General features: G+C 42.4%; 1 protein-coding gene across 3 annotated transcripts in view; it reads right to left on the bottom strand.

Annotated features, from left to right (window-relative positions):
* The window catches only part of HEATR3 (HEAT repeat containing 3), a 36,737-nt gene extending 20,177 nt beyond the window's left edge, over positions 1–16,560 (bottom strand). For 2 of the 3 annotated variants that reach the window (XM_033418894.2, XM_004264882.3), the window contains exons 1-9: positions 16,273–16,560; positions 15,961–16,133; positions 13,952–14,039; positions 11,937–12,049; positions 9,587–9,696; positions 7,191–7,331; positions 5,397–5,674; positions 516–606; positions 252–409 (exon numbers count right to left, since the gene is read on the bottom strand). In XM_033418894.2, the coding sequence (XP_033274785.1) occupies positions 252–409; positions 516–606; positions 5,397–5,674; positions 7,191–7,331; positions 9,587–9,696; positions 11,937–12,049; positions 13,952–14,039; positions 15,961–16,133; positions 16,273–16,407 (1,287 nt within the window). In that variant the 5' untranslated portion in view covers positions 16,408–16,560. Of the gene's footprint in view, positions 1–251; positions 410–515; positions 607–5,396; positions 5,675–7,190; positions 7,332–9,586; positions 9,697–11,936; positions 12,050–13,951; positions 14,040–15,491; positions 15,890–15,960; positions 16,134–16,272 lie in introns of those variants that run through there. The other variant, XM_033418895.2, reaches the window with a different exon arrangement.

A 16,560-nucleotide genomic window follows, 5' to 3' on the forward strand; every position in this document is an offset into this window, starting at 1 on the left:
GAGTAGGGTTTTCACACGATTCCTTTATAAAATCCCAACATGTGACTTCTAAGTGAGATGGTCAGGCTTGATAAAGAGGTGCTCAGGAATTCTGAACGGCCCGCCTCCAGTGCTGGTCATTGTTTTGTTTCCCAGGTCTTACCAATTAGCCACACCTGGCAGTATTAGCGCACTTCTTTTGCACACAGAAGTAACAGCTTTCTTCAGCCTTCCCTGTGCTCTAGAACGAGCCTAGACTGAAAACAGATTACCTTCTTCGGGATGAGGTAGTTGGTGAGAGCGGTGTGAACCTCATGGGAGAGGCAGAGGGGAGACAGCAGCTGCCCACCGCATTCATTGAGGGAATTCTCCATAAATGAGTCGCTTTCATCACTGCTGGAGAGCTCTTCCCATTCATCGTCGGTGGGATCTGGGAAGAGGGCAGATCACACAGAACTGGACTATTTGAGATAATCCTCATGGAAGCTGCCCTCCCAGTCCAGGGGAGGATAACTAAATGGGAACTGGTCACAAACCTTCACTGCAGCACATGTTGACAATGATTTCCAGAGCAGTCTGCTGAGCTGTCAGCAACGCTATGGTCTCTCTCAGCTCCTTGTCGGTGGGCTTAAAAAAAAAAAAAAGCAAACGACCAACTCTCAAATGTGTGGAAAAATATTTTCATGTGACTCTCCTTAGTTAAAGCCTACTAAATGATATTTGCACTTGGAATAGAGGACATGGGTGGGGGTGGGTAAGTAGAAGAAAAGTCATAAAGTGCTGGAAGGACAAACAGGCATTATGATTCCTCTTGGCACTGTGCAGCGTGCCACTGTTCACCGGGTTTCCATCTATCTGCACGGTTATTTTCTAAGTGTTGCTTAGTTAGCTGGAGAGAACAGAAAAATATTCAGGAATTCTGAACTAAATTCACCCTGAAACTTAATCTAATGTGTTAAGAAGTAGCTCAGCATACTAAGATTAAAACAAGAGTTCATTTTGGACACCAGGCACTTACACACAACAAATCTGCTTTTAGACACTTACACAGTTTCTTGGAAGAGACTTCATTAACCAGAATTATTAACAGGCCCTTATATGACCACCAGAACTTGACTAAGGAGCAGACAGGCTTGCTGCTTTCTGGCTTTCTCCGAAGACTGCAATAAAGCATTTCTTAAAGACTGAAGGAAGAGGGGGACTTTTTCTCCTGGGAATAAATAACATGAACCTAACTTATCAATTAACATTCTCAAAATGGGTTGTATAAATTTATATGACCTTAATTCTCAAGTCACCTATGAAAAGTGAAATAGCTTTACTCTAAAACAGTACATAAGCTAAAAGTAATGTATATTTTGTTGTCTGAATGTTTCCCAGTTTCAAAAGTTTTCTGTCTTTTCAATGGCTGTAAAATATTCCATTAAATGAATGTATTATAATTTATTAAGCATTCCTCTAGCATGGAATATTTCAGATTACTTGGTTATCTTATTTCCTCAGATTTACTGGATCAAAGGTTAAAAACACATCTATAGATACTGTGACATATTCCTGTTCTCCTTTTCCAGAATGTTGTACTCATTTTTAATCCTCCAGCAACTTCTTGTGCAACGATTTAACTGTAATTTTGAACCACATTCTTAAAAAAAAAAAAAAAAGAAGACAGCTTATCTAATAGATGTAGCATAGGAATCCCTATGTTTATATTCATTTTATTGCTGGCAAGAATGTATCTAGGGACTTCCCTGGTTGTCCAGTGGTTAAGAATCCACCTTCCAATGCAGGGGATGCGGGTTCGATCCCTGGTCAGGGAACTAAGATTCCACATGCAGCGGGGCAACTAAGCCCGCGCGCTGCAACTACTGAGCCCGCGGGCCACAACCACAGAGCTCACATGCTCTGGAGCCCATGCGCCGCAATGAAAGATCCCATGTGCCACAACTAAGACCCGACACAGCCAAAAATAAAATTAATTAATTAAAAAGAAAAGAACGTATCTAAAATTTATTCCTACTCATTTCGTGCGTGTATGATATTCAACTAAACATTTCTTAGAGGCGACTCAAAGCTACATAAGACATGCCTTTGCTGAGCTCTCATCCACTTAAAACCTAAGAAGATCTGGCTTAGAAGAATTCTGAAACTAAGTTCCACTTCTTTACCTGACTTTCCTGCTCAGAACATTTCCCTGCTTCTTATTGTTACCAAATTGACCTAAAGAACCAATCTAGAGAAAATGTTTTGACAGCTGAGATTTGCTTCAAAATATTCAGTAGTTGAGAGGGGAGAGTGGGTAGGGAAATAGATGAAAGAAAACAGACTGTGATTTGACAACTGCTAACTGTGGAAGCTGGGTAGGGATTGTCCTACTTCTGCATGTTACAGCCACAACTTGGGTCAGTTCTCTCTTTACAGATTTGTGCTTATACCTTCTTAAGTTAAATGATGCAATTAAGGGTTTTGATTCTAAAGGATCCCTGCACAAGCCACTGGGCAGCCTGAAAGACCAGAGCTGCCTGGCTGTAAATTTGTATTCCTGGCACATGGCAGCACGATGCTTAGCACACTACTGGCACTTAAACACTGGCTGCCTGATCAGCATGTTAATCATCCGGTCTACTCAGCTATGGTGATAGGCTTTAAAAAGCAAGCTTTTGTTATGAGAAAACACTGCATTTTCTAAGCACCAAAATTCCATTTCTAAGTAATACTTGGGAAAGTGAATCTCTAAATAACAGTTAAATATCGATACTTTGAAACAGTGACACTTCATCTTGGCGGATGTGGATCTCAATCCCCACTCACTCATTCCCTGTAGGGCCCCTGAAAGCAAGGCTGGAGATGAGGAAACCCTGCAGGAGTGCTGTTCTCCCAGCCAGAGATGTCCGATCTTTCAGAGTCCCCTGACAGCCCAACTGGAATTTCCACTTCTGCTCTGATGGGAATCCGGGGTGGGGAAACATAGCATATGTGCATCTGGCAGGATAAAGTGACCTGGTCAGCACGATGCAACACCTGCAGAAGAGCCTCCAAACCCTGACCTGTTATAGCTGATGTTCCACGTGTGGATCCCAGACCTGTAACTCACCTCCATGTGGTACCTGAGGGGCTGCTGCTGGGGTTCTAGAAACACCCTTTGGAATGACAAGGCTCAGAGCTATGCCTTTGTCTATCTTGCTTTACTGATTTTAAATTCTACCCACTCTGACTCAGATGCACAAGTGAGACAAGGAGTAAACTGGGTGTTCAAATACACGCCTCTTGCACCAAAAGGGGGTGATATGATTTTTAAGCCGCTCTACGATTTGCAAGCAACTCAAGGGCAGGATGGCCTTTTCATTTTCGTATTCACCCCAGCACTTAACACAATGCTTTGCACCTAACAGCTGTTCATGGGGAGTGTGGCACATATATACAATGGAATATTAATCAGCCATAGAAAGAAACGAAATTGAGTTATCTGTAGTGAGAAAGTAGTTCTTAACTACAACATTTGACTGCTGTAAGACACCACCAATTCAGCTTTACAGGACTTCATGAATGTAGGGCAGTGGTATACTGATGAGTTTATGCCCACTAAGAATTCTTTAAAAATAAATCTGTCAGGGGCTTCCCTGGTGGCGCAGTGGTTAGGAGTCCGCCTGCCGATGCAGGGGACACGGGTTCGTGCCCTGGTCTGGGAAGATCCCACATGCCGCGGAGTGGCTGGGCCCGTGAGCCATGGCCGCTGAGCCTGCGCGTCCGGAGCCTGTGCTCCGCAACAGGAGAGGCCACAACAGTGAGAGGCCCGCGTACCGCAAAAAAAAAATAAAAAAAAAAAATAAATCTGTCAAAACTCTAAGACACTGACTTAAGATACTTCTCAGTTTCAGTTCATTGCACATGAATCAGGACAGGCCACGAGTGAGATGGTAGAAAGTGTGACAGGACATTACTAGGGTTCTTCCAGTTCAGGCTTCATTGTCTTTCTTCCCAATGACTTCAGCAGCCTCCTGTCCGGTCTTCCTGCCTCCAGTCCCCTCAAACAACACTAATCCGCTTTCATCACGCTGTTTCTTATGCCATCCTTTAAGACAGCTCAGGTGTTCTGTCCACAAAGCCTTTTCTGAGAGCGTCTTCCTTTCTGCTTCCATCAGGGCTGAGTCAGGTGTGCCTACTCTATAGATACGACCCCCTCAGAAGTCTGTGCACAGCCCTATCACTGTTCTTAGCACAGGCATTATAATAAATTATCATTACATGTCTATCCTCTCAAGACAGAAAAGGTCCCTGAAGACAGGAAGTATGCCTTAATCATCTTTCTATCAGCAGCACCTGGCACAGGGCCTGGCACACAGAGTAAGCACAGAAAATGTGCACCTAGATGAATAAAGCCCAACTCACTGTCCTCCCTGTCTTCCTGATGACCTGCTCTCCTCCTTGGGAAAAATGTTTTCCCAAAGTATGGCTCCATCGCTGCTGGCTCAGCTGAAATGTTCCCTGCACCCAAGACTGCTCCTCCTCGCCCCACCGTCACACCCACTAGCACAAATGAGCCCCAATCAAACACTATAAACCAGGGACTTCCCTGGTGGCACAGTGGGTGAGAATCCGCCTGCCAATGCAGGGGACACAGGTTCGAGCCCTGGTCCGGGAAGATCCCACATGCCGCGGAGGAACGAAGCCTGTGCGCCACATCTACTGAGCCTGCGCTCTAGAGCCCGCGAGCCACAACTACTGAGCCCGCATGCCACAACTACTGAAGACCGCGTGCCTACGGCCTGTGCTCCACAAGAGAAGCCACTGCAGTGAGAAGCCCGCGCACCACAACGAAGAGTAGCCCCTGCTCGCCTCAACTAGAGAAAGCCTACGTGCAGCAACGATGACCCAACGCAGCCAAAAATAAATAAATAAATTTATAAAACAAACAAACAAACAAACAAAAACTATAAACCAGTCTGCAAAAACTACAAACCATCATTAATTTTCATAATCACCCAACCTCCTCTGCTCGCCAGTAGGGGGTAAATGAAAGTTTGGCTTGCTACTTTGGTAAGGCTAAACACTAAAATAAAAGAGACAAGAATGCAAGGGACAATTCAAGCAAAGTAAAAATTCCTTTAGTTTGAAGACAGTCTGGAAGAGAATGTGTAACTGAAGTGGGAGATGACCACATGTCTCTGAAGTGCTGCAAAAGTACTGGTCTACCCCATCTTTCAAACCTTCTCTATATAAAAGTTTTGTCTTAGGACATTTTTTTTTCTCCTTTGGGAGATTTCTGAGTTACGAGTTAATGGGAAAACATGACTTTTTTTTTTTAACTGAAATTCACTTTATAATTAACTTTCCTGTAACATTTTCCTACAAAGCTTAGGATACCTATTGAAAGAAAATAGCTGTATTAATCCATGTCTGAAAGCATCAATCCGACTTACTGGAAGTAAATCTGAAATGAAAGCTTTCCTTCTGACTTTCCTTCTATGAGGAATTCCTTCCATTTCATCATCCTCAATCAAATCATCACCATTAACATTCTGTAATGTGTCCTCAGTCTCTGCAGCAGTTTTTATCCTTTGAGTTTCGGCCTCCTTCATTTGAAGAACCGTTTCACCAGCATCCATTTCCAGAACTTCAGATAAGATCTTTAGTATGGCATTTATGATTTCTGCCTGACTCTTGGATGGAATAATGTCCTTCAGATTCCAAATTGTGCCTGTGGAAAAAAAAATGAGCATAAGGACAAAGAAATCAACTGTGAAATCTTTTATTAAATACAGTTTCCATGAGAGTGGCTCTTTAAGCTCAGGTGTAATTTCAAAAAATCCTGATCCCACTGCCTTTGTTCAGTTTTTATTAAATGTCGAAAAGCTTTGCACTGAGGCAGCTCCCTTTATTACAGCAGTCCTTCACAATCGTCTCCTTTTCTTGGCACACAATGCCTTGCTCTGATACACCAGAGAGCAACAGATCAAGAGAACACCGATCAAGTTTCTTTTACCACGACAAATTGAGTTGCCTGGCTTTCTTTCATCTTAACCTGAGCTGTTCTCCTAAGCAGCTTCTTATATTCCAAGAGTGGAATGGAATGCACTAAAATTCCAAGGTCTCACGGACAACCAGAGAGCAGGTTCTTGGTTTTTTGCTTATGAAACTAGAATAGCTACCACTAAGTAGTTAGACTAATTAAAAAAAAAAAAATGTGACGGTTAAAATAAAAATCATTCCTGGGTGTATATATATTCAAAAAGAATTGAAAGCAAGGACTCACATGGACATCTGTAGGACCATATTCATAGCAGCATTATTCAATAACAAAAAGGTGGAAGCAAGCCAAGTGTCCGTCCACAGATGAATGGATAAACAAAATGTCATATATACATAGAGTGGAATATTATTCAGCCTTAAAAAGGAAGGAAATTCTGACACATGCTATAACATGGATGAACCCTGAGGACATTACACTAAGCGAAATAAACCAGTCACAAAAAGAAAAATACTGTATGATTCCACCTATTTGAGGCACTAGAGTAGTCAAATCCATAGAGACAGAAAGGAGAATAGTAGTTGCTGGGGGCTGAGGGGAGAGGGAAATGGAGTTGTTTAATGTGTACAGAGTTTCCGTTTTGCAAGATGAAAAGTGTTCTGGAGATCGGTTATATAACAATGCGAATGTACACTGCTTAACTGTACACTTAAAAATGGTTAAGATGTTAAATTTTATGTTATGTGTATTTTATCAGTTTAGGGGGAAAAACCACCTCTCAAGATAAATTACCCCTGGAAGACCAAAGGCAAGAGGAAACTATATGATAAGTTTCCTACTACTTGACATGTCATCAGATTATTTCTTCTTTCTGTATTTAGAAATTCTGGGGAGATGCATTGCGGGTGAAGATCTTATAGGAAAGTGAATGGTCATGTCTTAGATGCCTACACTACACAGTCAACTTCTGAACTCACTGGTTCATAAATAAGAGGGGGTCCTGACAACAGCATTTCTTTATCAGACAACAGTAGTTTGTTAAACTAAAAACACATTTAATCTTAGAAGGCTTTGAAACTATGCAGAACCGCTTGAATTAAGGGTCTCCACTAAAATATTAAAATTTTCAGAACAGACTAAGCACAGAAAGCCCTGATGCGGTGAAATGGGGGAATAACTTTGTCCCCCATCTCTACCTACTGCAAGTTACTAAAAAAGCACACTATCACATATGGCTAAACTTTACCTGCCACCAATGTCTTTAATAGAATATATTCCATGGAATTGACAGGAGAAAGCATTGCTGATTCCAGCACATGCAATGCCGGGGCACTGAAAGATTTCAGTAGCTCTGGGTTATCTTCAGTCACCGTCTGCAAACAATATGCTATAAAGACAAACATCAAATATTTAGAAAAAAATGAATTCTGCTAGGATAATTTAAACCAAAATAACTCATCAAAAAACATTTGCATCTTTACAAGTTCTTTGGACACAGGTAGCTTTTGTAGGAGATATACGCTTTCCCTCAAACACGGAACATGCAAATGAGGCTTCCCAAACTATCAGAGGTATAAAAGACCTTTTTCCCTTTTTTCTTAATTTCTAATCCTTTATAAAACTATACTTTTATGAAATATAATTTAAAAGCCTCTTAACCGCCGTGACAATGTGGAATTACTATAAACATTTATAAAGGTTTAGCCTCTATTTCTGTACTCATCACAGACCAGTAGCAAACAGCCTGCGGACCAAACACCAGTGCACTGACAACACTCTCAGGGTAGTTCTGTTGTCAAAGACAAGCCCTAGGTTTGGGAACATTCTGGTTTCGCTGAAATTCAGCACGACCTTAAAAGTTAGAGTTATTTCTGGTGAAACATATTTAAGGAAAAAAGTGTTTTATATAAAAATATGAGCAAATTAAGAGATGGGTAAAATATTAATAGACATATGATTTATTTAGCACTTAACTGTTCTCTGGCATTAGAACAAGACAATGGATTACAACTTGTAAATTAGAAATAATTAACTGAAAGTATAAAAACAGTTGGGACTGCATGAAAGGTCTGACCGAAGCACAAATGAGGAAGCAAGCCCAAATCTGTTTTCTTTGAGATACTGTAGACCATACAAATCCATTTCTTTCCAGGTCTAAAACTTCCAAAGCAGATCGTTCCCATCCAAATTAGTAGTCAAAATACATGCTATTGCTGTGCTCTATTTTGGTTTCCAAAATACATTTATATATAAATCCATATATATGCATATATGTACATATACATATATCCCAATGTAGTATTTTTTTCATTAAGAGACTAATTAAACTCACTTTAGCAAAAAAACAAGATAAGTTGTGATTGCTATGACAACACAAGCTCAAAGAAAGCTGTATTAATACATAGGATGGAATCTCAGAATTTCACTTTACTATATGTAAGCTGTGCTTGATTTCCAAAACAGAAGTAGTTTGACATTTGTTTAAAAAATCATGAACCTAGGTAAGTGCCAAGGAAAACACTGCTATACAATGCAAAATAACTTTATTCTGATCCATTTTTTTAAAGTTCTTTAAAAAAGTTCTTTAGGAAAAAAAACTAAATAAATAACCAAATCTACAAACCTTAAGGCCCCAAAACAGAAGTGAAGTTTCTCTTTTAAAAGCTATGAACTTTCCTGAAATTCTCTTATTGTAATAAAGACTGTCCTCTGAGACTAAAAGTCACCTACCAATTTCCTAGTTCGACTGTTTTTAAAATTCTCATTTACTCACAAATCTCCCCTTTGCCAAAGATTCCATTTTGAGAAACTGATTTAAAAATTTTTCTCAGTAGTATTTATTCCACTATTATTTTTTTCTTTTCTGTTCTATGTCCACTAGAGCCAAGAGAAACACTGGTAAGGGGAATACACTTCAGGAAGTGGAATAAACTTGTCCTTGCCAGGAGAAATACACAGTTAAATAAAAGGACAGCCAGATGCCTATATTATGATGGGTAGAAAAAAATGCTTTTCACCGATTATTTCTCCACTTGCCCCCAGAGTTCTGCTGAGCCACCCATCCTCTGGTTTCTGTCTCCTCCACCTGCTGAGTAAGGGCCCCCGGTGGCTCTCTAACCCCATGTACAGAAGGCGAGGGAGCCAAGGCAGCTGAAGCTGCCACACTTTGCTTTCCCTGCCTGGAAGGCAAGCAGGCCTACGTGAAATTCCAATCACTTATTTTCCTCTCTCAAAAAAAACACAAGTTATCAGAAGTATTCTTCTGGAAGTATGAGATAGTGGTACAAGCCATTTAAATAAGTCTACATTCCAATTAACTATGGCTCAAAGGCCTGGTAGTTGTGGGTTACTGTTTCTCGGCAAATGGGAGATGAAAGCTTCCAGAATTAATAAAGCCTTCTAAGAATGGTAGTATACTAGAAACCACATATGCTCACATAATTACTTTCCTCCCTCTCAGGGTCAAGAGTGGGAAAACTACATGAGTAAGTAAAGCATTAATCACAGACTTTAAAAGCTTCAGAATAGAACTCAGCTATGCATTTACATACAATGAGAAAAAAAAATCACTCCTGTAGAATAAACATGCTATGTCTGAATAAAAAATTTTGAATAAGGCCACACATACTTTTCTTCACTTACCTACTGAAATAGCCAGGTCAACATTGGTGGAAAACCTACTTAAATACTTTAATACAATCTCCAAACACCCTTCTTTGTTGAATATAGATACTGCTCTACTACTGCATTCACTAAATTGAAGGGGGAAAAAAAATGTTTTACTATTCACATTTTAACATTATCAACCACAGAAATTCATGAAAAAATAATTAGGCTTTGTAAAAGAACCAAAGAGTTGTAGTCATACACCCACCATTTTTATAGATGAAGAAACCAATGCCCATTCATAGTCACTGTGCAGGAACACAACTGGCTATCTGTACATTTATTTCCATCTCAGTAGGATCTTTTAGCCAATCTCTTTACCTGCACGCCAATTTCCTTACAGGAAGTTAAAGATGGAAGAGAGCTTAGAAATCATTTACTTCAATTCCTCATTTTGTGGGTAAGGAAACTCAGACCCCAAGAGGTGAAGTCATCTGTCCAAAGATCACACACTTTGTTACTAGTGAGTCTTTGGGTCCAGCTTAACTTGTCTTTCCACTGTATCACAGTAATAATAAATTAAAGTAAGGATAAAAGGCCTCTATACTTATCACACAAAAAGTACAAATTTAAAAGAAAGTAAAATTAAAATTTTATTCATTCCATCTAGACTATTATAATTTTAACAGAATTTGTAGATTGCAACAAATTGTTATAATAAGCATTTTTGAAATTACACTATTTTTTAATAAAAGAATCAGAATTAATGTTATCAATGTTATTAACATATATGCTAAATATAGGGTAAACAGAGCTAATTATAATAATTTTTTTCCTGGTTCCAGAGAAGAATATTCCTCCAGACATACCATATATACACATGACAGACTAACAGCTAACAGAGCTGACTAAATGATTAAATTCAATCCTGCTCTCTAAAGATAAACTATTTTCTGTTTATGTATCCATCTATCTATCCATCCATCCATCCATCCATCCGTCCATCCATCCATCCATCTAGTTACTGCAACACTGCTATGAACCTGCCCTCAAGAAGCCCATAGTAAAGTCAGGTATAGTCAGGAAAATAAAGCATAAACGTGTTAAGATAATGGGCACTCAGGAAAGAGAGATCACTGTGGAGACCACTTTTCCAGGCACTTTTCAAAGAAAACTTTTTTTAAATTTCTGAGTTCAACAATTTATATATTAAAGTTATCTGAAAAACAGCACCCACTAGCTTGCTTGAATATGGCATTTCCTCAAACCTGATCTCTCCAATTCTCCTGGTGGAATGCATCCACTAGTTTAAAATGAAATCATGGGGGGGACGGATAAATTGGAGGATTGGGATTGACATATACACACTACTATATATAAAATAGATAACTAATAAGGACCTAGTGTAGAGCACAAGGAACTCTACTCAATAACTCTATAATAGCCTATATGGGAAAAGAATCTAAAAAAGAGTGGATATACGTATATGTATAACAGATTCACTTTGCTGTACACCTGAAACTAACACAGCATTGTAAATCAACTATACCCCAATAAAAATTAAAAAATAAAAATAAAAACTAAAAAAAAAAAGAGAGAAATCATAGGCAAGTTTGGATTGCTGTGTAGGCAGCTTTCCAGGATCCAACTTAACCTTGTATTCTATGAAGTACCTGTGCTTTAGGTCAGAAATAATCATCGCTGCTGACTGAAAATAAGGAAATGACAGATTCTTGCTAGAATCTGGCTAGAAATGTGAGACAATAAAATGGCATAGAAAAAAATGCAGGTTGTGTTTCCAGCCATCTCCATTCTTAAAAGCAAGTCCACCCACCCCCACCCCTACTCCCACCCTCCCCCGCCCCTGGCCATTGTTACAATGATGGAATGGAGCGTGGCCTTCTTCCTACTGGGACCAAAGGAGCTCTTCTCAGGCATCTACTTCCCTGTCAAATGGCACCTGCCACGGCAGAGGAGTAAAGCACCCACTGAGGTCTGTGGTCCCTGTCTCATTCCAGATGCCAGGCCAAAGCATCTACTGCACTGGGGGCCGGCTGGCTTGAAGACAACTGCTCCTTAAGGTACATGGGTAGTGGGGGAGGAAGGAGGTGCAGTGGGTACTAATGACCATGATTCCTCTTATTTTGTCAGCAGCAATGACTGGAGAGAAGAGCTGTAAAGCAAAAAAGGACGTAGTGATGCTACGAGGAAAACGGCTTGGGAAGGACAGTTGATCTTAGGTCACTTGATGAGACCTCCGACCAAGCACGAACATCACAGATTTACACGCCTACCAAAGAGAACAGAGATTCCTCTGCAGTTTAACAGAGGGAGCAGCAGCCTGAGTAGCACTGAAGCAGGAGGCTGCGTCTGGAAAGCATCTTACCATATATTCCACAGCACGTTTACGGCCTCATTGGCTATGTTTTCAATAGAATTTCTGTTCTGATCTTTTTTTTCCTGTGGAGACATCTCATTTGAATCCAGTCCAGTACTACACTGAAATCAAATACCATGATTAGTACCTTTGTTCAAAAGAAAAATTAAACAGAAAGACAGTGAAGAATCACAAAAAGTAAACATCAAAAATGATAGTGGTTGCCTATATGGGAAAAGAATCTAAAGAAAAAATAAGAGTGGAGATGTGTATATGTACAACTGATTCACTTTGCTATACGCCTGAAATAAACACAACACTGTAAATCAACTATACTCCAATAAAATTTTTTTAAAAATGATAGTGGTTAACAAGCCCATCAAATTCTTAAACAGTACAGTTCCTGTAACCCTGCGCCCTTCTGGCAAGAAATACAGACAAGAAAGGTTCACAAGGCACTGTACAAACTGGATAAAAAGCATTTCACATTTTAAGTGAAAATGTAAAATCAATACAAAATATTTTATCTAATGTGGTAAAGATAGTATATAAGGCAAAGAAAAGTAACACATAATAAGAGCTAACATCTATACAGTACCTTCTTTGTGCAAGGCACTATTCTAAGCACTTCATGTCTGTTAAGTCATTTAATCCTCACCACAAACCTATGAAGTAGATGAACTCTTATCCCTAATCTCCTGCTACAAATAGGAAACAGGTACAGAGAGCTTGCTGAAGGTGTAGCTTAGTATCTAGCGAAGTGGGATTCAGATCCAGGCATCCTGGCTCCGAACTGGTGCTCTGAACCACTCTGCAGTTCTGCCCCTCCTAAAATCCACGGCACCCTCTAAAGCAGGCTTCTTAATCTCGGCACTACTGACATTTGGATGGGATGACTCTTTGCTGTGGTGCACGTGGCTGTCATGCGCAATGCAGGATGTTCAGCAGCATCCTTGGCCTCTACCCACTAGATGCCAGTAGCAACCCCTACTCCAAAGCCATAACAATCAAAAATGGCTCCAGACATTGCTAAATGTCCCCTGCAGGGCACATCATCCCTAGTACAATCACTGTTCTAAAGGGAACAAGACTGACACCTCTCATCGAAACTGGATATCCTTTATATGGCCTCAAGTGAAAATTACCCACCAATACAGAAGAGTGGACCGGAGGCACGGCGGAGGAAGAGCTCCTTAATCCCTGAACTACATCATGCAATAAAGGTGGCATGATGTTAAATCTGAGAACATAATCTAGTCTTCTCGGCAAATTCCTAATGTCTGCGCTTCAGCTTCCTCATCTGTAAAACAGGAATAACGATACCTGCCAAACAGGACTGCTCCGAAGATTAAGTGAAATAATACACAAGACAGCACCGAGCACATAAATAAGCAACCAATAAATACAACTTATTTTCATCGTATGAAGTTTAAAGTCTAAAGGAGTCAGTCTATAGTTTTAGGAAGGTCTTTTCTAACAAGCAGATAAATAAAGGTAGTGGGGACAAACTAGAGACTAGTATCCATGATGAGATCAGTGTTTCCAGGAAAGAAATACAATTCCTATAGAATGTTTTGAGGAAAGACAAAATAACTAACACCAAAGTACTTAAAAAGCAAAACAGGGACTTCCTTGGTAGCACAGTGATTAAGAATCCACTTGCCAATGCAGGGGACACTGGTTCGATCCCTGGTCCGGGAAGATCCCACATGCCGTGGAGCAACTAAGTCCGTGCGCCACAGCTACTGAGCCTGCACTCTAGAGCCCACGAGCCACAACTACTGAGCCCTCGCACCGAGAGCCCGTGCTCCACAACAAGAGAAGCCACAGCAATGAGAAGCCCAGGCACTGCTACGAAGAGTAGCCGCGGCTCACCGCAACTAGAGAAAGCCCGCGCACAGCAACAAAGACCCAATGCAGCCAAAAATAAATAAATAAACTTATTAAAAAAAAAAAAAAGGGCAAAACAAAACCCCAAACCGTCTGAGTGTGTATACTAACAGCGACCTGGGAAAGTGGCATACCTCTTTCAGCAGTGCGACCAGCGGAGTCATGATATCCTTGGTCACCATGTCATCACAAACTTCGAAACCGCCACAAGCACTGAGATTTCTACACAAGAAGTTTAAAACAGGTTTTACTTTCAGACCACATGTCACAAAACATATTAAGCGCTCAAGTTTATTTCTATTTCTACCCATACTTAAGGTTTCCCGGAAGAAATTGCTTATGATTCCTGTAAGATGTTGCACAGCCAATCCACAGATCTCCACCTATGCTGATCCTTGCTCTACATGAAGTAAACAGATGTCTCTGTCTTGTAACAGCTTAGTTTTCAGGACTGAGATGATACACAGGGAGAGGAAAGACTTCTCTTATTTAATGTGAATCAGTCATGGCCTGATCTTTTTTTTTTTGGCCACACAGCCTGGCTTGTGAGATTTTAGTTCCCCGACCAGGGATTGAACCCGCACCCTCCGCAGACAGAGCAGGGAGTCCTAACCACTGGACTGCCAGGGAAGTCCCCTGCCTGATTTTATACGAAGGGAACTTTTCTTGGAATCAGGACTTCCAGGGTAGGAAGGGTGAGGCTATTGAGAAAGACATTCCCTTGAAGCAATCCTGACTAAATTTAGTTTTGATTGGAAAGACAGTGCTTGCCCTCTGAGTGCAGAGCACTGTGCTAGGCAATCAGGATATGAAGAGAAACTGTGCTAGGCACTCAGGATATGAAGCCTCACCATCTTCCAGGAGCTCTCAGTGTGTGTATGCTTTGGGGGGAGGGGAGGGTTTTCCACACACTGTTTCCTCCATCAAGTGGTTAATCCCCACTCATCCCCCAGATCTCACCTCAGACATCACGCCCTTAGGGTTTTCTTCCCTGAACCCCCAGGTATACCTTCTCACAGCATCTTCTGTAAATATCACTGGCTGTAATTACACACTTGTGTGATTAATTGCATAATGCCTGCCTCCCTCAATACTGTAAGATCCATTAAGGACAGAAATTATGTGTCTTGTTCACTGCCACATGCCCACGACCTAGCCCACTGCCTGGTGCACAGCAGGCACTCAATATATACTTGCTAAATCAATGAATGAAACAGAATAAATAAAGACAGAGCTATGAAAACTACGAATATTAACTTTACTCTTGCCCCCCCTACAGTCCATTCTCTGCACAGCTACCAGAGTGGCCTTTTGAAAAGGTAAATTAGACCAGTCACTCCTGCTTAGAATAGGTCCTTTAGCTCTACACCACCGGATCCTTAACCATCTCTCCAGCCTCAACTCTTACAATGCCCGCCCTCCACTCTATTCGGCCACATAACCTTCCCATTCTTTAACCAAGATACATGCCAAGCCCTCTGCTGTTGCTGTTCCCTCTGTCAGGAATGCTCTTTCCCTTGTTTGTCCACGCCTGGCTCTAGCCTCCAGAGCCAGGAGGCTAGAGTTCACAAATGTCATCTAAAGATCACCCAATTTAAAGTAACTTCCCACCCCCAACTCATCATCCTCTTGGTTTCTCCATAGCACCACTTACGATCTAATGTTATGTTTCACCTGTTTACTGGTTTCCTGTCTGTCTCCGCATCAACACGGGTTCTGTGAAGGCAGGGATCTTGGCTGTCTTGCTCAATGTCCTGCCTGCTCAAAATCTACCGCACCTAGAACACCTGGCATTTATACTGGAAGAGTTCACTGAACCTCAGGACTCCATGGTGGCTCCCTGGAGAGGGTACAACGTGCGCTAGGCCTTGAGGAGAGGACGTTTGACAGGTGGCTACTGCAGGTGAAGCAGCAATGCGTGTAGTCCGGGGCTCATGGGGTCCTCCGGAGTCTGAAGCCTATGTTCAAATGCCCCCCTCTGCAAACAGGAGAGCCTCTGCAGTTCCTGGCCCTCCCGAGCTGCCGCAGACAAGTGCACTGAGGATGAAGCCGATTAGCTACGGTGCGTGGCACACAGGAGGCGCCAGCTGGACGCCGTGGGCCCGGTTCCGAGGCACAACCCCGGACCCCATTCCCTGCTCACCTCAGTGCGCCAGCCGCCGTCTCCCTCACCGCCAGGCTGGGGTCGAGCAGCAGCGGCCCGAGGCGTCGCACGGCGTCCCGCCGAGCCAGGCCCGGCAGCGCCGGCCGCTGCTGCACCAGCCGGGCCAGCCCCGCGCAGGCGCACTCGCGGACCTCGGCGCTCGGGTGCTGGAGCTGCGGGAAAGAACAAGTGTCAGAGAGCAGAGCGCACGCGCGGGGACGCGGCGGCAGGGGCGTGTGGCGTTGCTCGGGGGCTCCGGGGGAGGCCTGCCCCCCGCCCCTCCCCGCGCGGCCCGGCGAGCCCTCGCCTCACTTTTTCTAGCAGCTCCGCCGCTGGCCCGTCGTCCTCCTCTGGCTCAGTCCCGTTCGCCGCCGCCGCCTCGGCCTGACAGTCGCCCGTAGGGGAGAACTGAGGTCGCTTGAAGCGTTTCGTCCGGCTCTTGCCCATTGTGAATTGCGCTGGCGGGAAGACCGAGAGAGGAGGGCAACAGCAAGACGGTGGAGTCTGCTCAGCTGGCAGCAAGGTCTTGCAGTCTAGAGGTCTATGCACTACTGTTCAGCTGGGCCCGATGACGGCCCGAGCCCACATGGGAAAGCAATG

Source organism: Orcinus orca, chromosome 20, assembly GCF_937001465.1.
Source record: "Orcinus orca chromosome 20, mOrcOrc1.1, whole genome shotgun sequence".
Classification (NCBI taxonomy): domain Eukaryota; kingdom Metazoa; phylum Chordata; class Mammalia; order Artiodactyla; family Delphinidae; genus Orcinus; species Orcinus orca.